Here is a 21,593-nt window from a genome sequence, read left to right as displayed (position 1 = left end):
CATTGACAATTTTGAAGAGCCCTGGCCACGTGTCTTACAAAACGTACCACGTTCTACATTTGTCTGATGGTTCCTCGTGTCTAAACTCAGATACGGTATTTTTTGGCAAGAATGCCACGTAGGAGGTGCTACTTTATAATGCACCACATCAGGAGGCATCTGATGGCAGGTGGTTAAGGTTAAGTTGGAACATTTCGTTAACGTGGTAAGGGGGACCCGCTTTCAACCTCTACACAAAACAAGAGCCATCAAGCTTTCAGCTCAGCGATTCTTGACACCAGCAGAGCCAGGTGCGCTTGGAACCCAAAGTTCGGGGCTCCTCACCCAACATTCCCTCTTTGTCTCCCAAGCTCGCATCCCGCCCAGCTCGCGCCTGGCCCAGTACAAAATGGCCCCGCCCCGCCCCGGCCTGGCCCCGCCCCGGCCCCGCCCCAGCCCATCCTGGCCCCGCCCCGGTTCTTAGTTGGCGACGGTGGGGAGGCCAGCCCCGCCGGCCCAGCGGGCGGAACCAATTGTGTCTAGCACTCCGCTCGACGTGGCCGCCCGGACTCTGAATCCCGGAGCGCCGGGCGCACGAGGACGCTGTTCTCCGTGCGCTTCCGGGCGCACGCAGTTCGGCCGCCGCCGAGAGGGCGGAATTCCCGGTGCCGCTGCCGTCTCTGTCGGTGCGCCCGGTTCAGCCGCCACCATGGGGATCCTGGAGAAGATCTCCGAGATCGAGAAGGAGATCGCTCGGACGCAGAAGAACAAGGGTGAGGGCCGGCCTGGCGGGGCCTTCCTTTCTGCCCGCCTCAGTTTTCCTGTCCGTAAAATGGGGGAACAACTCCAGCGATAGAGCTGAAGCGGGCTCGAAGGCCGCAGAAAAGTGCCAGAGACGTGACCTCGTCTCCCAGCGCGCCGAGGCAGGCAGGACCAGGCAGGATCCGGGTCCCAACGCGCTGGTCTAAGTGCAAACGATCCCCGTGAGATCTGCTTGGTGCCAGACCAGGTGACCGAGTAGAGAAATCCCACCGCGCAGCCAGCATCTGACCCAGAGAGGCATGGTCTGGGTTCAAACCCGGGTCTCCCGGTGGTCGGGCCTGGGGGAGTTGGCGCTCGCCCCGCTTTGTGCTGGCAAGTCCAGGAGGACCCCTTTTACAGGTACCCAGCACCAGGAGGTACCCCTTTTACAGCTTCACCCAGCACCTCGGGAACAGAGGCCATCAAGACTCGAGTCTGGCGGACCTGGATTTGAACTCCAGCGCCACCAGTACCTGCCGTGAAAGCTTGGAAAGTCACTTCACCTCTTTGCGCCTCAATGTCCTCATTTGTCCCTGTCTCATCTTAGCGTACAACTAGGTTAAACTAGATAGCATGTGCAAAGTACTAGGCACATGGAAAGCACTCAGTATTTAGAGTAAACCCCCGACAGAGGTAGCACATAATGAAGGATCAAATCTAGGCTTCAGATTGTAAGGGCTGGAAGAGCTCACCGGAGAAGAGCAGTGGGGAGAAACAAATGATGACACCCAAGAAGGCTTCCAGGAGGAGGTGGGGCTTGAGCTGCTTAAGGGGAGGATACTGCAGGTGAGGGGCACTGTGGAGGCAAAAGCATGGGAGTCCAGGTGAGCGTGGTGTGTCCATGGGACTTCTAGGTCTAAAACATTCTAGAACAGAAGGAGGATCTGGAGTAATGGGGGATACGACTGGCCAGGGCGAGTGAGGCCCAGTGCCTAGCCAGTCCTGCTTTGGGGTTGCAGGAGCAGAAAGCAGGGGATATTAGGTGGCTAGTCTCAGTGTCTGTCCTTCCTCGGCTCCATTTAGTTCTGGAGGCTGAGAAGTTGGGGGCATCTTTCATTCATTCATTATGTAACTCTTTTTTTTTAAGTTTATTTGAGACAGAGAGCATGAGCAGGGTAGGGGCAGAGAGAGGGGGAGAGAGAGAATTCTAAGCAGGCTCTGCACTGTCAGCATAGACTCCAACGAGGGGCTCGAACTCACAAACATTGAGATCATGACCTGAGCTGAAATCAAGAGTCAGACGCTTAACAACTGAGCCACCCAGGTGCCCCTCATGATGTAAATCTTAACAGAGCCCTTATCGTGTGCTAGGCACTCTGGTTAAGGCCATCAGCACAGCAGGCACATCCTTGCCCTCTTGGAGCTGACCTTCCAGTGGATAGTCTGTAAACTAACAACCAAATAAATAAGATTGTTTCATCCAGCAATACATGCTGTGAAGGCAGACCAGGGTGACACAGCAAGGGTGGAGGGGCGGGCTGGGCCTGCTAAGGTGAATGATCAGAGAAAACCTCCATGAGGCGGGGACATTTTGAGTTGAGGCCAAAATGAGAAGGTACCAGCCATGCAAAGATCTGGGGCAAGACTATTCCCAGCAGAGGAACGAACATCTCTGAGGCAGGAATGGACTTGGCTTGTTCAAGGATCTGAAGGTCTGGGGCTGGAGTGCAGTGATGGGAAAGGAAAGGGCCAGTCATGTAGGGCCTCGTAGGTCATGGGAAAGAGTCTGAATTGTGTTCTCAGGGCAGCGGGAGCTAGTGGAGGGTGTTAAACAGGGGAGAGACATAGTCTGATTTCTGTTTTAAAAGCTCCCACCAGCTGCCCTGTGGATGATACTCCACAGAATCAAGGAAAGTAGCAGGGAGGCTAGACGTGCTGCCATTTTGGCAGTGGTAGAAAAGGGGATGGAAAGGTGATTTAAGGATTAAGACTTAGTCCTTCCCTTCAAGAGGTGCTTAGAACCTCAACGACCTAGGGTGACAGGAAGGTCCAGATGAACCTGACGGTTGCCAAACCCATTCTGGGCCACTTCTCCCTGCCATCCGTTCACTCATTCACTTGTTAGACGTTTCCTGAGTGCCTGCCCTGCGCCACGGGAGACTGGGGATCCTGCCCCACTTAAGTGAGGGAAGTAAAGAAACAAGATAGTTTCAAATGGTGATAAGAGCCATGAAGACAATACACAGGGTCATAGAGCAGAGCGGGGGCCTGAGGAAGGGCAGGGGTTACTGTGGATCATGATAATAACCAATTTTTCCTGGGCGCTTAATGGTGCTAGGCATTATTCTTAGTGCTTTCTTTAAGCCTTACAGAAATCCAGTGGAGTGGTTACTACTGATAACGTCCCCGCTTTGCAAATTGAGAAACTGATAGACAAGAAGATTAAGGAACTTTCCCAAAGTTAAATGGCCAGGAATGATAGGGTGGGATTCTAGCACAGGTTACTTACCTTTGCGGGACACTGCCCACCGCCCCCTCCGGCTGAGTAGGGGAGGCCTCTTTGAAGAGGTGACATCTGAACTGAGCCTCAGATGTCGAGAAGGAGCCGGCTCCGTGAAGACAAGATTGAAATGGAAGGGATAGCAAATGCAAAGATCCTGAGGCACGAAGGGTGTCAGCATGTCCCGAAGAAGCAAAAAGAAAGCCACTGTGGCTGGAATATAGTAAATAAAAGAGAGTGGAAGGAGATGTTGGAGCAGTAGTGAGGGACCAGGTTACTAAGCCACAGCCCATTTTTCTAGTGAAGATTTTGTGACACCTTTACTGTCGTGAAATACCACTCCCCATCACTGTGCAACTTTTGTACACACCGAATTTGAGAAAAATCAGTATCGTGCTCTAATCCTAATACAAAGGCAGAGCGAAAGGAAAGTAATTTATAATTAAAATAGCGTTTATTTCAATATTTAAATGTTGGGGCACAACCAAGGTACAGCGACGTTATAATGAAGTGAGATATTTGCACCTCTGGGCAGAATCACCGGGTATGTGGGCTTAGCCACGATCTACACCAGCGCACAGTGTGTTATGTTGGTGACTCAGGTCACCAACCCTGCAAGAGGCATCACTGTGAACAGCCTGGGATCCCAAGATGGTGAGCACCCCTGGGTAAAGTTTGAAACACAACATGCTAGACTCTTTCCTTGACGTACACAGCAGTCGCATTCCTGGAAATTTTAGTGTTTTTTAACACTGTAAGAAAATGTCCTGGGGTTTTCTTTTTGTGAAAGAGAGTTAGGCTCTAGGCCCTGGTGCTCCTAACCCAGGTTTTCCCTCCACACGTGTCTTAGGGCTGTGAAAAACTCCTATGGAACACGGGACAATTCTTGGCTGTGCCAGACTGACTCACACTTTGTAGGGCCACTGGCGTCCCTGGCCCCTGTCTGGTAAATGGCGATGGGGACCTCACCATCACACTGACCACAGAAAACATCCTCCGGCACGCCCCAGGGAGTGGTGCTGTCCCCTGGTGCTGACATGGGGTCATGCGGTCTTAATAAGGACACTGGCTTGTAATCCTAAATGAAGTGAGAGGCTAAGGCGGCATTTTGAGACAAGGAGTGTTTTCTTTGCTGATCTCCTCGACGATTGCCATCCGGTTCTGATGTTTCCAGCCAGCATTTGGTTGTATGTGGGGTTGCACCTGACCCACGGGGCTTGGATACCCTGGATACTTACCTTCTGTCTTGCTTTCCGTCCTTCAGCCACTGAGTATCATCTGGGCCTGCTGAAAGCAAAACTCGCCAAGTATCGGGCCCAGCTGCTGGAACCGTCCAAATCGGCCTCATCCAAAGGAGAGGGTTTCGATGTCATGAAGTCGGGTGACGCCCGTGTGGCGCTGATTGGATTTCCCTCTGTGGGTAAGGTCAGTGATGGTCAGCGTGGGCCTTGGGGAGGAAGCAGCCTGTCTTCCGAACACGACTGCCTGCGCCTCCTCGTGCCGCCTTTCTGAATTCGCTCCAGGGACCAAGAAGACCCAGCCTCCCCCAGGATCAGGTCCCATCCCTTTATCATTCCGCCTGGTGACCATTGTTTCCTGTCTCCGCTCAGTCTCTGACCCATCCATCATGCACAAACGTTTACTGAGTGCACACCCTGTGCCAGGCTCTGCGAGGCGCTGGTAATACGATAGGGAACAAGATAGTTCTGTCCCTGCCCACACGGAGCTCCCCTTCTTAGGGGAGAAAAGACAGTAAGCAAACAGTGGAAGACTGGTGAGGACTGTTGTGGAGGAATATGCAGGGCAGGGGTGGAGTCTATGTCAGGGAGTTCAGGAGGGCTGCTCTGAACCACTTCCTTACCTTCTGGTACCACCGAGATACCTCAGGCTCATCATGTATGTTCCCTGCCCCAGCCCTAGAATCGGCCGTTATTTCCAGGGAGCCCTGGTTCCTTTTCTTCTTCTGAGAATGCTGTTTAGAGACCAAGATCTGGGTGTTAACTCACTTTGTAGCAGAATCGTTCTGGCTGTTGCGCAGATGATAGGTCGGAAGCGGGGACCCCAGCTCAGATATAGGCCAAGGGAACGATGACCAGGTGGCTTGGACAGACGCTGGTGGAATAGCATCAGGGGAAGTTGGTAACAGCTCTCGCTTCCCGAGTGCGAACTACAGGCTGAGCGCTATGCTTTGTACGGGTTTGGTTTTGTTTTCCCCTTGGCCTATATGATGGGTGGGTGCATCCCAGGAGGTGGGAGTTGATCTTGCGCTCTGTCTACACACAACACACACACACACACACTCTCTGAAAATGGGATTATGGCTACATTGGGCCCTGGCATTTTCACTCCCCCGTGGGTATCCATCTCATTCATACATTAGAGTTACCTCCTCTCTCTTTTTTTTTTAATATATATATATTTTTAACGTTTATTCCCTTTTTGAGAGACAGAGACAGAGTGTGAGCAGGGCAGGGGCAGAGAGAGAGGGAGACACGGAATCCGAAGCAGGCTCCAGGTTCTGAGCTGTCAGCACAGAGCCTGATGCGGGGCTTGAACTCGCGAACCATGAGATCATGACCTGAGCGGCCAAAGTTGGACAGTTAAGCAACTGAGCCACCCAGGCGCCCCAGAGTTACCTCCTCTCTTAACAGCTGCCTAGAATCCCTCACTGTGGTCATAGTGTCATCAATAGTCTGCTCCTTCCCTCCTCTGCCATGGTAGCTAGGTCGCCCCCAGGCTTTTGTTTGCCCGCACGGTGCTGTAGTCCCTACCCTTGTGCGTGGATCTTTGTGAACTGGAGCCGGTATTTCTGGAGGACGCGTTTGGCCAAGTGAGCACAGCAGCTCTAGGGTGTGGGTTTTAGAAATGGCCGTCAGCACACTGCCATTTACCCCCCAAAGGAGCTGTAGCCAACGCCATGTGGGGACAGTAGGAATGTCTCTAGTGTCTGCTCACGTACCCCTACACGTGATGCTGCATCCGCGCTGGGCTGTGAGCTGGCCCAATCTCTGCCTCAAGGTCTGCAGAAGGGTTCCTTCCCGATGATAGGCAGGTGCTTCTTAATCTTTGGGAACGCTCTTACCCCAGTTGAACCTTATTATCAGTACCCAGTTGGGTGGGTGCACTGCCCCCTGTCCTCCATCTGTGCGGGCTCGGGAAATAACGTCGTTTTCGTTATCATCCGTGCAGGTAGGATGAGGATGGGAAGGTTGCTGTAGCCGAGGGTGATGAATGCCCTGGAAGGGAGCCACTGTGACCACCCCCCTCCCCCCAGGCCGCTTGGCGTCCATCCAGCCTGCCCCTTTCAACCCTCGTGCCAAACCCGAGCACCTGTTTGGCATGCGGCTACCTGGCGAGCGCTCAGATACCTGTAGTGATGGTGCTTATGACTCCTCAGCTGGACGCCGAGCAGCGCAGGGGCCTCCCGCCTCAGCCCCTCAGGAGGAGCCGGCGCTGCAGGAGCCCCTCTGGAGAGGTGGGACTGTCCCCAGCCGTGCCCTCTGCCAGCTGGCCACCCACACGGTCTTCAGTCCTGGTGTGGTTTCCAGATCCCTGTCTTTTTGTCTCTTTCTCGTTTTTCCCAGTTTTGTGTAATAGAAATTTCCAAACTTGCAGGAGAGATGAAAGAACAAATACAGTGTCCCCGCCATCTGGGTCCATCAGTTTGCCATATTGCTCCATCTCCTTGTATTTGTGTGTATTTGTGTGCGTGTGCGAGTGGGCTTTTGTTGTTTTGACTGAACCATTTGAGACTAGATTACAGACCTCATGCTTTGTGACCTTTGACCCCAGTATTTAAGCTTTATCTCTAAAGGATAAGGATATTTTCCTGCTGAGCCACAAACTATCTATCACACTAGACAAGATTAACAGTAACATAGTAACCATCTAATGCCTGGACCATATCCTGATTTCAACACTCGCCCCAAAATGACCTCTGCGGCTGATCTGTCCAAACGGAGGTCTGTTCTAGGACCACGTGGGGCCCCTGTATGTATTATTCCTCCATCTGCTTTAATCTAGAACAGTCCCTTTTGTCAAGACCCTAGCTCTCAAGAGACTGGACAGTGGTCCTCCAGGAAGCCCATGCTCTGCACTTGTCTGCTTGCTTCCTTGTGGTGTGCCTTAACCTTTTCGTGTGTTCATTGTTCTTCCTGTGAGCTGGAAGTCAGGTAGACACCTGGGACTTGGGACCTGGTTCCACATAGGAGAGGGGGTAGACCTCGTTTTGCACCATGCCGGAAAGCCCCTGATAGCTGGTTGCATTTCCAGGACCACTGGGTTAAGGGGAGGGATACCCTGTCTCCCCTCCGCATAGTTGCGTTTGCCTCCCCACCCCCCCACCCCCAGGGGACTGCAAAGTGCCCTGCAAGGTGTGACTACAGTAGAGTGCAGAAGTCAGGCCCCGTTGACATCCTCTTGGTGTCCTTGCCACCAGAGAATTGTCCTTGCCTATGAGTTTTGTTAGTGGTTGCAGATGTCGACTTTCTAGTTCTCTTCTTCCTTCCTCACTAATTAGCTGATGTTCCTCGAGAGTAGCACTTTCTCTCATCAGTGTTGCTGTCTGGTTAGCCTGAAAAAGTTCCTGGAAAGGCGGGACAAATGCTTATGGGTTGCCTATATATGACCAGTAAGATGTCGGATCATAGCTGTCCCACAGAGTGACAGGTAAGTATTTTCAGGCTTTAATTCTTCAGGTGTTTATCATGGACTCTATCCGTTTTCACCTTTTATTTTGAGTTTACTTTCCAACCTGCCGAGGACTTCTTTTCCAGATGAGAAGCCCAGGCTGGGAGAAGCCGCCTTGTTTACCAAGGGCTATGCCCTTGAGGGTCTGCCCTGTGGCCAGATGCCACCATCCTGTTGGGGATCTGGGCTCTCCAGCCATGGGAGGGCCCAGCCTCCCCACTGCAGAGGCCAGAGAGCCTTCCGTTAGCGTCCAGCCGCCATCACTCAGTGTCTCGGCAGCCGTTGCTCTCGGGCTGCCCCACCTGTCCATACCTGTCTACCCCACCAGGTTTTTATGTTTCCTCGAGTTTCTAAGAGGTCCCCAGGGTGGAGAGTTTCTGGATTCGAGGGCAGTGTTACCTTCAAGGCCTGAAGATATGTGAGTGAGATGTGCCCCCAGCCGTTCCGGTTGCCAGTGAGGGGCACGGTCCAGGCGGCCCTGTCACAACTGCGTCTCAGACTTTTTATTCCAGGTGTCCTGCGACTAGGATGGGGGCAGGAGGCCAGGGCTGGCTTTCTTCCCCTTCTGGCTCTGCCCACTGCTTTGCTGGCCCTCTGGGCCACTGCATCCATCGCCGTGGTCTCGCCATGCTCGGGGCTTGGCGCCTCGGGCGCCTCATCATCTTTAACGCCACGTGGCCCCATGCGGTAGGGAGCGAGCAGATGGCCAGCCTATGCGTGAGGACTCTGAAGCTCAGAGGATGAAGTTTCTTGCCCAGGGGAGCCACGTTTCTAACTCCCCACCAGGCCATGGCTCTGGTCCCACAGCGAACCGTGGCATAAATGTTCCCATCAAGACCCTTCCTGCCTGGCAGCACCCTCTCTTGCCGTCTGGCTCTGTCTCAGACCTCATCTGCCTCCTTGCATATCTCACCCCTCCCTGGGTGAGCAGCCACTTTGAGTGCCACAGGCTGTTGCCTGCTTGAAGTTCTCTGGGGCCCAGGAAAGGCTGGAGGGTTTGGTGGAGCTAGAGAGGGGCCCCTGATTTAGTTGGGGATCCCACTTAGAAACCAGGTCCCTGTGTCCACCTGAGAGGGGCCTTGAGGCCTCCAAGGAATAGAGTGTCCTTCTGGCGCCCTACCTGCCCTGGGCAGAGCCAGAGGCGACCTTTCCAGCTGTTGTTTTCTTTCTAGCTACCCAGGTCCCCACCCTGAGGCAGAGGAGGGAGTCTCTGTGATGCCTGCATCCGGCAGGCTCCTGGCCTGTGGGGATTCTCGAAGGAGGCTGGGACAAGACTCCTCACTGCAATGACCTCTTTTTCCTCCTAGTCTACCTTCTTGAGTCTAATGACCTCCACAGCCAGCGAAGCTGCGTCCTACGAATTCACAACCCTGACATGTATCCCTGGAGTCATTGAAGTAAGTCGAGGTTTGCTGGATTCCAGAAGGGGAAAGGGTACATGCTTGGGTTTGCGATTATATATTTGTAAGTCGTGAGTGGAGGTGTTCCTGTAGGGGTTGGGGGTCAGGGGGGTTTCTGAACTGAGCTTCTTTGCTCTCAAGCAGTGGTACCTCTGAGGCTTCTGGCTGCTGGGACCCCAGAGATGCCTGCCTGGAACCCTGACTGGTTCCGGGAGTCCGGCCAGCACCTGGCCGCTCTTGTTGGTGCCCCTTTATGCTCCACTGGCCTGCGCCACCCCGGCTTGGGTCACTTGGTGGTGGTTGGCTGTATCCCTCTGTTTCCTGTGAAGCTTCAACGCCTCGGGTAGCTGGGGTCCTGTGGCCCAGAGCCTCCGCGGTGAAGTGATATTTTTGTAAGGTGCTGTTAACCATCAGTGATGGGTGGGTAGGATTACAAAAACTCCAGAGTCTGTGCCTGGGGGCTCCTCAGCTTGCAGGATCTGGAGCTGGAGCTGTGCCAGACTGAGCAGGCTTGGACCTGGCCCCCGAGGCTGAGCCCTGGGATTCCCAGAGCCCCTGAGCTGCAGGCCAGAGTGGGGGTCCTGGGTTCAGGCAAGCCCTTCCCACGGTCACCCCTCTTCACCTTCCCTTCTCCTCCGCATCCTAGTACAAAGGAGCCAATATCCAGCTGCTGGACCTTCCTGGGATCATTGAAGGTGCAGCACAAGGTAGGGAGTGGGAACCGGCAGGTGGGAAACAGGGTGGATCTCTGCACCCCAGCCCGTCCTCTTCTGTAGGGATTTGCTGTACTGGCCTCACCGTTAAAATTGGACATGGCTGCAGGGCTCAACGGGTAGGGGTGGGTTCAGTGCCCTGTGCTTCAGGGACTCTGGCCTCATACGGTCCTGGCAGGCCCCGTATTAAAGCCGAGGAGACTGAGGCCCGGCAAGGTGAAGGGACCTGTCCAAGGTCGTGTAGCTTACGTGGCAGGTTTGAGTTCCCACTTCCGTGGCGTGTCCCTGGACAGACCCCTGCAAGGACTGGCCCCTTACCAGCTGGCTAGCTCAGGCCGTGCTCCTAGTCCTGGGGCCCTGTCCTTTGTTTTGTCTTTGTTTTGTTTTTTTTTAAGAAAAGGGTTGTTTTTTTTTTTTACGTTTATTTTTAAGTTTATGTACTAAGTTTATTTACTAACTTTTTTTAGGTTTATTTTTTTAAGCTTTTTTAAATATTTTTTTAAGTTTTTTTACTTATTAAGTTTTTAAGTTTATTTACTTATTTTGAGAGAGACAGAGACAGTGTGACTGGGGGAAGGGCAGAGAGAGAGGGAGAGACAGAGAATCCCAAGCAGGCTCCGTGCTGTCAGCACAGAGACCGATGTGGGGCTTGAACCCATGAAATTGTGAGATCATGACCTGAGCCGAAACTGAGAGCCGGACACTCAACTGACTGAGCCATCCGGGCGCCCCTTGTCTTTGTTTTCTGAGATAGGAACATGCCTGTGGCTTCTGGTGGCTTCCTGCAGCACTGCGGACACGGTAACCAGCTGATGGTTATCCAGCACTGGCTAAGTGCCGGGCTCTGCGCTGACCATTATCTCACTTAATCCTCACATAGTCCTGTGACTTAGGAAGTGTCATTATTTCCCTTTCATAGCCAGGAGGAACCGCAGGGACAGACAGGGAAAGGGTCTGCCCTAAACGACTCTTCGCCCATCAAGTGGCAGGGCCAGGGTTGGTGCCCACCTCTCTGGTTTAGCAACCCTGTCCAGGCTGGGCAGTGGGACCTCCTCCCTGGGGGTCCAGTTGCCATCTCCTCTGCACGTTTCCGTACCCCACTGCCCCCATCAGGGCACAGTCCCGGCTACTTGAATTGGGCTGGTGGAAATGGTGATGGTCCCCCAGGAACCTGCTGTCCCAGGCAGCATCATGGGGCCTGGTGTGGTCTGGCCCCTGTGGGGGAAGTACGTTTGGTAGTGACAGGAGGCCCCTGGCTTGTGAAGATCACTGGACCCAGCCCCCCATTCTCCAAAGAGGGAGGCAGATCATGGTTGAAATCTACACTACCTGGATCCTAGTGCTGTGACCTTGGCAAGGCGCCTGACTTCTGTGGTGGTGCAATAACCACATGGTCTGACCTTTGTGTGGCAGTTCCTAAAGTACCTCTTCCTGTGGTGTCTCATGTGATCCTTTCTGCAGCCCTTGGATTGGGGGTGGGTTATATCGCCCCATTTCCAGAAAGGGCAGACATGTTCAAATCCTGATAGCACACTAGCTTTGTAATCTTGGGCAAGTGATGAGCTCCAAACCAAGCCTCAGTTTTCTCATCTATAAAATGGGCTTGATAACACTGACTATATAGGGTGGTTGTGAGGAAATGTTCACGAAGCACTTAGCGTGTGGCCTATTGCAGGGTAGGGACAGGAGGAGAATGTTACTTCTCCTGAGGTGGGGATGTCAGATTATCTTCTAAAACAAGTCTCCATGAGTAAAACAGCACACGGATTAGTGAAAAATGGCAAGGAAATCACAGCCAGGGGCTGGCATATGGCAGAGACCATGATGGGTCTGTGGAGGACAGGAGTCTGGGGCTCCGTGGCCTGGGTGGGGGTCACACGGGTTGTGCCTATGTCACTGTGTAACCGTGTCCCTTCCACCTGTCCAGGGAAAGGTCGTGGCCGGCAGGTGATTGCTGTGGCACGCACGGCTGACGTCGTCATCATGATGCTGGATGCCACTAAGGGAGAAGTGCAGAGGTCTGCAGGGGAGTGTGGGGGGTGGGGCAGGCTAACATGTCTGGGGGGCGGTGGGGATCCCTGGGCATGCTGGTAGGACACTGTGGCTCCAGCTGCTGTGTCCCTGATCGTGATGGGTGATCCAGGGGCGCTTGGGCCTCTCACACGTGGGAGCAGCAGCAGGACTGTCCACAGGCTAAACCCGTGCAGTCAGCCTGGAGCGTCCTCTCTGAGTGGCTTACATCTGGCCTGGAGATGTCTGGAGGCTGGGGACTGTGGTACGCTGCACCGACTGAAGCCTGTGTCATCCGTGAGCCCCATGCTGGCTCTGGCGCCTGCCTGCAGAGGCCAAGGTGCCTCAGTTGCTGCCCAGAACCCAGTGGGAGCCCAGGCCCAAACAACAGAAGCCTTATTCATGCCCTGACCTGCTGGCTAAGGGGCACAGCAGGCCTGCCTCTGCGTGCCAGTCGCAGGCCCAGCCAGTCTCCCTCGAACCGGGCAGAAGGTCCAGAGGCTCCTCGGCGGCTTTGGGTTGTTGAGAAGGAACGTTCTGGGTTCCCAGTGGTGGGTAGGAGGGCATTGGCCTCCCTCTGGAAGGGCAGGGGCTTCCTGTGTAACAGGGAAGCCGTTTGGCCTGCCTCTGGACACCTGTGAAGGCTCGTGGGGGTTCTACCCAGGTCTCTGCTGGAAAAGGAGCTGGAATCAGTGGGTATCCGCCTCAACAAGCACAAGCCCAACATCTACTTCAAGGTGAGGCCCCCCTCACCAGGAGGCCAGGCACGGGCGGGTTTGGGATGATTGCAGCTGCCCCTTTGTGAGCCGCTCTCCTTTCCTCTCTCCTCCAGCCCAAGAAAGGTGGTGGCATCTCCTTTAACTCCACAGTCACACTGACCCAGTGCTCAGAAAAGCTGGTGCAGCTGATTCTGCATGAGTACAGTATCCTCCCAAAAGCAGCAAGGGAGGGCCCAGAGCCCTCAGGGCAGGGGAGGGGCCACCCGAGACAGGAGGGAGGCCTTGCGGCCCAGGATGATCACAGACCACCCCAGGCCACCCCGGCTCCATCCGAGCGACTGCCAGGAAAGCGGTAGTGACATGGGACACTTCCTGTCCCCCCTGCCTCCGTGCTCACCAAGCTGCAGGCTGGCTGGGCCAGAGCCGTGAACTCAGCAGTGGCTTCCTAACTCCCTGGCAAGTACTAGGCACGGGCAGCCAGTCACGTCTGGAAGGAAGAGGAGATGGTGAGGGAAACAGCGCCCGAGGACTGGGGGTTCCTGGCCTGGGGAAGCCTCAGGAAGAACCAGGGGCCTGGCTGGTTGTCGGGGGTGCTGGAGGACAGGGCAGGGCCCCAGAGGCAGAGCAGCTCAGCATGTGAAGAAGTCACCTTGGGACAGGCTGTGTGCAGGGTGATGAGGCCCCTGTCACTGCAGGTATGCAAGCCTCCAGAGGAGAGCTTTGCACGAGGGAAGCTGGGTTAGACCAATGCTTGCAGACAGTGCTCCTGGCACCGAAGCCTGGGGTTCCACTGAGGTGCTTTGGGGATTCTGGCAAGTCCATTTTTCTTCTCGCCTAATGGAAAAGATTGAAACCACTGATTGAAACTTTATGTATCGTGGCTCCTTTTGAAAAACAACGAGGGCAGTCCCCAAACTTCAAAAGCTTGTAAAACCTCCAAAGCAGACGACCTCCGAGGTCCCTTTCGGCACTGTGTTTCCTAACTGGCTGTCCGGGCCCCTCTCCTGCGGGGGCGCTGGTGGCTGCTGGTGCTCAGGTGGCCCTTAATCCGAGCCCCTCAGAGATCTTCAACGCAGAGGTGCTCTTCCGAGAAGACTGCTCCCCGGATGAGTTCATCGATGTGATCGTGGGCAACCGGGTGTACATGCCCTGCTTGTATGTAAGTGGCAGTGGGCCCTAGGGTGCACATGTGGGGGCGGAGCTGGCCCCGGGGTGACCCAGATGGGAGACAAGCTTCCCAGAGGGGCAAGAAGAGCATGGAGCTGCCTTCACCCCCCTGCCCCTCTTCCCTGGCGGCTGCATGAGTTTTGCAGACCTCCCTAGCTTGACACCGGGTTCTATCCCAGCCTTCCCTTCTGGGGAGGGACAGCGGTCCCAGAACCCTGCACCGTTTCCCCACCCTTGAGGCAGCAGGGGAGGGAGGACGCTGGCATCGGCCCCTGCCCCTGTTGTGTTCCGGCACGCGGAGGGAGGCACTGTGGGCAGGGCCGTGGCATTTGGGGACCCGGTTCCTGCACTACTGTATTCTTTTCCTTCCCTGACACCCACCTCCATCTTCTCAATCCCAGGTTTATAACAAAATTGACCAGATCTCCATGGAAGAAGTAGACCGCCTGGCCCGGAAGCCCAACAGTGTGGTCATCAGGTGAGGGTCCCAACTCCTTCTTGTGTGTGTGAGCCCGTCAGGCCTCCCCACCACGTTGGCCAGGCAGAGCCCCCACACGCACCCAGGCCAGAGTAGACCATCTTAGTAACGGCTTTGACCTTGGCCTGGTCCTACCCTGGATCGGCCTGGGCGGAGTGGATGATGTGGGATGGGCTCTGGTTAAGATAACAGAAGGATTTCATCCACCAAGGTAAATGGATAAGAATTGTTAACAGGCTCCGTAGCTTAGTAGTTAACTGCAGACCTCAGAAACCCCAAGGGGCGCCTGGGTGGCTCAGTCGGTTAAGCGTCCGACTTCAGCTCAGGTCATGATCTCACAGTTCGTGAGTTCAAGCCCTGCATCGGGCTCTGTGCTGGCAGCTCGGAGCCTGGAGCCTGCCTCAGATTCTGCGTCTTCCTCTCTCTCTGTCTCTCCCCTGCTTGTGCTTTCAGTCTCCCAAAAATAATAAACATTAAAAAAAATGTTTTAAGAGATTCCTAGGGTGTGAGCCAGCTGCTCCTAATCCTCCAGAAGATGCGGCTACCACTGCATGGCAGAGGGAAGAGGGAAGTTAAGTCCTCGGGTGGGGGGTGGGGGGCATCCTTGCCCTCCTTGGAGCGGTGGGTCCTAGGGACTGTAGTTCATTTTTTTTTTTTAACGTTTATTCATTTTTGTGAGACAGAGACAAAGCGTGAGCGGGGAAGGGGCAGAGAGAGGGAGACACAGAATCCGAAGCAGGCTCCAGGCTCCGAGCTGTCAGCACGGAGCCCCACGCGGGGCTCGAACTCACGAACCGCGAGATCATGATGTGAGCCGAAGTCGGACGCTCAACCGACTGAGCCACCCAGACACCCCTGTAGTTCATTTTTCAGTGTCCTTGCAAGTTCCTCCTTGGGAGCAGCCCGACCTGTGTGCTCCGCTCTCTGGCTTCCCGGCTATCACAAGGCAGTCTGTAGCTTCACACTGAGGCAGGGCTTACGGGGAACCAGATGCTGGGCGGCCAAGGGGGCAGGGTGACTGGTGCAAATGATGGGTGAGGGTCCCGGACCCCCTCCCAGGCGTTGCCAGCTACCGCCAAGAGCAGGAGAGTGCTGGCATCCCTCCTGAAAGACCGCCTCAGTTCCTCTCCTGCCGCTATATCCCAGGCTGCCTTCAGGGGCTGCCCAAGGATGTGCCAGTTCTCAGGGCGTGAGGTCACCTCCTCACCACACGTTCATTTGCTATGCCAACGGCGTGTCAGTGGAGGTCAAGGTGCCCGCTCAGGCTCATGCCTCTACAAACGATCAAGCCAGGAGCCACCCCCTCAACAAAACCCCCCCTGGGCTGAGCTGTGCTCAGCATTCTCCTTCCAGCAGGTGTCAGGAGGGAAGCCCCACCTCCTGGCTCCCTGTGTCCCTCAGAGATGCCACGTGCCCTCCACAGATGCCAACGGGACCGCCAGGAGAGACTGCTGAGCTCTGCTGGGCGTGACCGTGGTGGTGGCCGGAGGTGTTGGCAGCTGAAGTGTCGAGCCGCCCTCGGAACTACAGGCTCAGTTCCCCACGGCTCCCATATGGGCCACGCCGGCCTCTGTCCCCGGGCCAGCCAGATGGAGGCTGTCCCCTGCAACAGTGAGAAAGCAGTTTCTCACTGTCGAGAACAGAGCCCATGGGGCTACTCTGACCGGCCGCTTTCCTCCCTGGCAGCTGCGGCATGAAGCTGAACCTGGACTACTTGCTTGAGGTGCTTTGGGAGTACTTGGCCCTGACCTGCATCTACACCAAGAAGAGAGGACGTGAGTTAGGCGGCTGTGGCCCAGGAAACAGGCTGAGCCTCACCCTCCCATAGGGCGGCCACGCTCTGCGTGTGGACGCTGTGCCCCTGGCTCAGCCTGTCCCGTATAGATCTCAGCTTTTCTCCCATCTCGGAATTGCCACCGCCCTCTACCCCAGGCTGCTAGAGACCTCGGCTGAGCCTTTACAGTACAGAGGGCCACTTCCTGGGACTGCTGGTCTTGATGAATTCCTTGGGAGCTGAGGCCGGGAGGGGCAGTGGGATAGAGGCTGTCCTGTGGTTCCCCACTGGCTACAGTAGTAACCCCCCTCCCAGCCTCCTCGAGCAGGAGCACGCCCCCTGGGTCAGGCCAGTGAATACACAGGAACCTTCATTCTGTCCCCTCCCCCTGGTTGCACACCTCACACACCCTGTGACCTTGCAGTTGAGTTCTGGCACTTTGCATCAGCCTTGACCTTGTCGGCAAGGGAGGAGATGTAGCAGCTCTGACCGGTCCCCGGCAGCTGGCTGCCATGTCTTACCAGTTCCATCCAGATGCTTCACGTGGCTGGACTTATTCTCATGGCTGACCGGGTTGCCGGCCCTCCTGGATGTGGGTTTATTTTTATTTTCTGTGTTAAAGTCAAGGTTGTAGAACCCTGCAAGAGGACCTGTAGGGCAAGTGTGCCAAATAGTGAGGGGAAGGTTGAGCCAAGGCTGGAAGGGGCTGGAAGGGCCTCTGTCCCCTGATGGAAGGGCACAGAGCAGCTTAGGGCCGTAACTGTGGTTGCCTCCCTCTACCTTTGCAGAGAGGCCGGACTTCACAGATGCCATCATCCTCCGGAAAGGGGCCTCCGTGGAGCACGTGGTGAGTTGCCGAGACCTGTCGGGACAGTGGGGTCAGGGAGCTCTCTGTCCCTGCTGCGGGGTTTTGCTGAGGTTCTCCCATTGACTCTTAGATGCCGCCGGCTCAATAGCAGAGTGGCCCAGCGCGGGCTCTGGAGTTAGACCTGGGGTTGCATCCCGGGCCCCCTTCCTTGCTGCGTATGAAGCCACCAGGCCTCTCCCGCCGGCAGGGCTGGCACTTTTTACCCCAGTGGTGGTTAGAGGGCGGGGTTGAAGGAGGTCCAGCGTGTGAATAGTCAGCGTGCCGCCTGGCACTTGGAAGGTGTCCAGGAAGCGGTGGTCGTCGCTGTCCTGTCACATCTGGGTGTTGCAGGCTCAGAGCCACAGCTGTGCAGGTGTTCGTCAGGTAGAGCCACTGCCCTGGGGCGTTTCTGTGCTGTCACTCCACATTGTGTTTCCCCGGTGCCTATGGCTCAGAGCTACTGCCTCCATGCCCTCGGCCCCTTCTGGCTTCCTGTCCCTCAGTCAGCCCCCAGCAGCCCTCCCTGCTCCCACATCCTGCCCCCCAGCCCAGGATGGCTTTGATTGCTTTTTACACTCAACACACATTTATCGAGCACCAACGATAAAGCAGCCCCGGTTCCTGCCAGAACAGGGTCCATCGGGGTCAAAGATGCCAAATACCCAATCCCAGAGCTAAGCAGTCACACATAAGGGGGAGTGGAACAAAGTAAGGGAACGGGGAGTGACCCTGAGTCTACACAGAGAGGCCAGGTGGTCTTGGGGGGAGGTGTCCTCATGGGGGCCTGTAGACCAAGTAGGACCTGACAGTGAAGATTTAGGGGTGGTGGAAGCCCTCCTAGGCAGGGGTGCAAGGTATGCAAAGGTCCTGAGGCAGAGGGGCTCTGGGCTGAGCCTGTGGGCTCAGGGAGAGGAGGGTGCAATTCTGTGTCTAGAGTTTTGTTGCAGGCACAGCTGTCACCTGTCCCTTCAATGTGACCCTGCACCATCTTTTTCAGAGGTGTATTGGGCCCTGCGGGAGCAAATGATGGCTCAAGCGCCTGGAACAATACTCCAGGTCGACACAGGCAACTTCTTAGGCTTTGGTTTTTTGGGGGTTTGTTTTCCATCTAGCTCATTTCTTCTCAGGATGTGTACTGTGGACAAGTGGTGGGCCAGCCTGCCGTCTGGGCTCATGCGTGCATTCAGTCAGCAAGCCCAGCCCGAGGCCTCTGCCAGCTAGAGGTTCCTGATGCAAAAGGACAGGGCTCGGCCTTGAACGCTAGCACGCCTGGCAGGAGCCGCATCCCTTAGATCACTCCTCATGACGGGGGCGGGGCGGGGGGGGGGGCGTCCCTGCCGCTGCAGGCCTATTTCGGAACCTGTGACTGCTGAGGTGTCTCTTGGGGAACCTGTGACTGCTGCGGTATCTCTTGGGGACCCGGCAGCTGTCGATACGGGTGCCCCCATGTGCTGGCCCTCTGTGGAGTTACCCTGCACCTTCTGTGGGTACTTTCCTCAACCCTCTCAGGCCCTGGCTGCTTGCCCAAGAGGATGTAGGACTTCAGCCACTCCCGGGAAGAAAAGCGGGAGATAGCAGTAGGAGAGGGTTTTCCAGGCGGTGGGACTAATAGGTACAAAGGCCCAGAGGCAGGGGTGAGTGTGGGGAATGCTGGCTGTTTGTCATCAGCTGCACAGGGGTAGGAGGTGACAAGGGTCCAGTGGGGTAGGGGAGGGGCTCTGGGGGCCTTGCTCCAGAGCCTGGACTGGCCTCCTCCTCCCTGCTCACCCTCCCCACAGGTGCTTCCCTCCCGGGACACCCAACTGTCCCAGATGCCACAGAGTATAGTACAGGCCATCCTGGATGCTGGCAGCGGGGCCCCAGGTAGACAGTGGAGCCAGGCAGACCGAGGGTCATGTTCTGGTTCTCCCCCATCCTGTGTCAGCCTCCCTGTGCCTCAGTTTCCTCATCTGGGGGTAACTGAACCCCCACCCCCAGGGCCTTTGCGATGCACCCAGCCTAGGCCCCGGTACGGATTCAGTGAGAGCTGACAAAGGCCTCGCTTCCAAAAGGGTCGTGGGCCGTAAGCCCCCAAGGCAGAGAGGACCTTGCAGGGCTCTCAAGAGGGGGGGGGGTACAGTGGGCACTGAGCAGCAGTGGTCTTCCTGTCGTCGAACGACACGTTCTTTCCCATAGTAGAAAAGACGGCTGTCCGTGACCTGCCGTTGTCCCCCATTGCTAGAGATGCGAGTGCGGAGAAAGTTCTCCGAGCCCCGTGGTAAATGGCTCCTAGTGTCACAGACACTAGGGTGCGGTGGGGCCTGTGGCAGGCTGGAGGGCGCACGCCCTGTCTGCCTCGAGGGCAGGAGCACCCGCTCCGTGCTCCCAAAGCTGTCAGGGTCCCAGGGGAGTCCTTGCGGGGGTGCGGCCCTGCTCCATTGTTGTGGGTCAAGCTGAGGAGGACATAAAACCCAGAGACGACCGCTGGGCCGGCGGATTTCATTCTCTGCTCTAGAAAATAGCGTTGGAACCACTTGTGTGGGTCTCTGTGCTCATTACTGGCAGCAGTGTCCTGGCCACCACGGCCACCTAGAGGAGGCCCCGTCAGGTCGGCTGCCCGTATGTGCTCAGGAAATGTTCTTATAGGCTCAGCGTCCCCACAGAAGCTGTCTCCCCAGCCCCCCTCCCCTGCGCAACCCGGGGCCCCCAGCCTCCGGGAAAGAGCTGGCCGCCCTTGCAAGTTCCCCTCCTTCCAGCTTCCTTTAAGAGCTCTGGGATTCCTGAGGTGGAGGTGGATGATGTCATGGGTGGGAGGCTCCAGGTCACAGGGGACAGTGGCCAGGCATGGTGACTCCAGGCTGAGGTGGGGTGACCTGAAAACTACCGTCACCCGTCTGAAGGAGCATCTGTCAGGGTTGGCATTCAGGCAAGGCCGGCGGAAGCCTGCCGACAGCCAGGTCCAGACCTTCTGATGGCTTCGAGAACGTTTCTAGTGAGCTCCATGGCCTTTGGGCCAACCTAGAAGTGGGAGTATCAGAAGAGCCTGCAGCCATGCACGAGACCGCCTGTGGACTGAGCCTGTGGTGTTCACAAGGCCAGTGCTGTGTGAGCACCTGCCTTGGGGACTGCTGCTTGGCGGAGGCCTTGGGCTTGGGTGTGTGGCTAGGCTCGGTGGGTTTGGTACTCATCTCACCGTTACCCTCTCCCGTCCCCCAGTGCCACCGCATCCACCGGTCACTTGCCAGCCAGTTCAAGTACGCGCTGGTGTGGGTGAGTCTCTGAGAAGGAGGAGGGCCGGGGTCATGCCCAGCATAGCCTCCGGGTTAGGCAGAAGCAAGGCGTTCATGCCACTCCGCGTGGTGTCCCAGTTTACGGGGTGTGCGTGGTGACCCGTACTGGACTTGGGCCTCTCCCATCTTGGGATCCGGGGATGGCCAGTCCACTGGGGACATCCTCCTGTCTGGGGGCGGGGGGGGGGGGGTGTTGCCAGTGATGGGGCCCCCACTCAGCCTCTGGCATTCACCTATCCCCGTAACGTGTACACCCACCCACCTTCCTCCTGTAATAGCTATCAGCCTTGGCCTTGCTCAGTGCAGAGGCTGACAGGGCCCCTCTGCCTTGTTCCCCACCTAGGGCACCAGCACCAAGTACAGCCCGCAGCGGGTGGGCCTGACCCACACCATGGAGCACGAAGATGTCATCCAGATTGTCAAGAAGTAGTACCTCTTGCTGGGCGCCCTGCCTGCCCGCCCTGCCTCCCTGGGGAGTCGGCCCCAGCAGGACGCACCAAAGCCCAAACAGGAAAAATACAAATACATACACCCCAGGAAGGGGTCTCTCAAGTCTCTGCTGTCTCCAGAAGTTTCTTCAGTAGGCAGATGATGAAGAGTGTTGGGGCAAAGGGACATGGTTGGGGGACCTGGGCTGGTCTGGTGGCATCTCCCATGAGACTGGCCCCTCGTGTTTGGAACCCTACCCCTGGCCCCCTTCAGGCACGGGGGGAGCAAGTTGCCCGCTGCCCCACAGCCGGGGCCGGACATCGATGGCTTGCTTGGTGCTGGGGCTAGGAGCTGACCCTGCCCGGGTCCCTGGAAGCCGTAGTTACTGTTGTTGCACCTTGGCCCTTTAGAGCCTGCTGGCACCTGGGGAGGGCGCCTCCCAGGACAGACCCTCGGCCCCACCCCAGGCTGCTTCGTGGTGGCTGTAAGCCCCAGCTCATGCCTTCCTCAGCCTGAGGAGTCCTAAGTATTGCCCTCCGAGGGCAGCCCCTGCCCAGCACGGACCCCAGGACCCAGAGCCTGCAGGGACACCTGGAGCAGAGGCTTTGGCTTTTGGTTTCTGTATTTTTTTCTCTAAGCCCCTGGTCTCCGCGCTCCTTTCTGAAATAAAGAGTGAAAACAATTCCTGTTCCGACTGAGGACAATTCTGTCGGTTTGGTGAAGTCTGTGGCCAGGCTGGGTCAGGGCCAGCAACGAGCGTGATGACCAGAGGGGGGTGGTGCCTGGTTTGGGGAAGAGCAGGCCCAAGTCCGGGGTACATAGGAAAATGTGGGGTCTTCCAGGGCGGTCTCTGCCCTAGAAGGTTGGCCGGGGGCTGT

At 56.4% G+C, this 21,593-nt stretch overlaps 1 protein-coding gene across 1 annotated transcript; it reads left to right on the top strand.

Moving 5' to 3' along the window:
• The first annotated feature begins 569 nt into the window (after positions 1–569).
• On the top strand, positions 570–21,406 carry DRG2 (developmentally regulated GTP binding protein 2). The gene is made up of 13 exons (XM_060647112.3): positions 570–752; positions 4,485–4,645; positions 9,217–9,306; positions 9,956–10,016; positions 11,950–12,040; positions 12,697–12,769; positions 12,865–12,955; positions 13,813–13,910; positions 14,320–14,396; positions 16,083–16,171; positions 16,959–17,017; positions 20,213–20,266; positions 20,630–21,406. The coding sequence occupies exons 1-13, from the start codon at positions 689–691 to the stop codon at positions 20,714–20,716; spliced, it is 1,095 nt and encodes a 364-aa protein (XP_060503095.1). The 5' UTR covers positions 570–688; the 3' UTR covers positions 20,717–21,406.
• The last annotated feature ends 187 nt before the right edge of the window (positions 21,407–21,593 follow it).

This window comes from Panthera onca, chromosome E1 (genome assembly GCF_046562875.1).
Source record: "Panthera onca isolate mPanOnc1 chromosome E1, mPanOnc1 haplotype 2, whole genome shotgun sequence".
NCBI lineage: Eukaryota > Metazoa > Chordata > Mammalia > Carnivora > Felidae > Panthera > Panthera onca.
Note: the sequence above shows the minus strand (reverse complement) of the source record. Positions and strands in the feature narration are given on the sequence as shown.

What these genes read in the sequence shown, in the direction of transcription:
- DRG2 (XM_060647112.3), top strand. Translation starts at nt 689, where the DNA reads ATGGGGATCCTGGAGAAGATCTCCGAGATCGAGAAGGAGATCGCTCGG. An exon ending in TCGGACGCAGAAGAACAAGG is followed by an intron (nt 753 to 4,484) that starts GTGAGGGCCGGC and finishes TCCGTCCTTCAG; the next exon opens with CCACTGAGTATCATCTGGGC. An exon ending in CTACACCAAGAAGAGAGGAC is followed by an intron (nt 16,172 to 16,958) that starts GTGAGTTAGGCG and finishes CTACCTTTGCAG; the next exon opens with AGAGGCCGGACTTCACAGAT.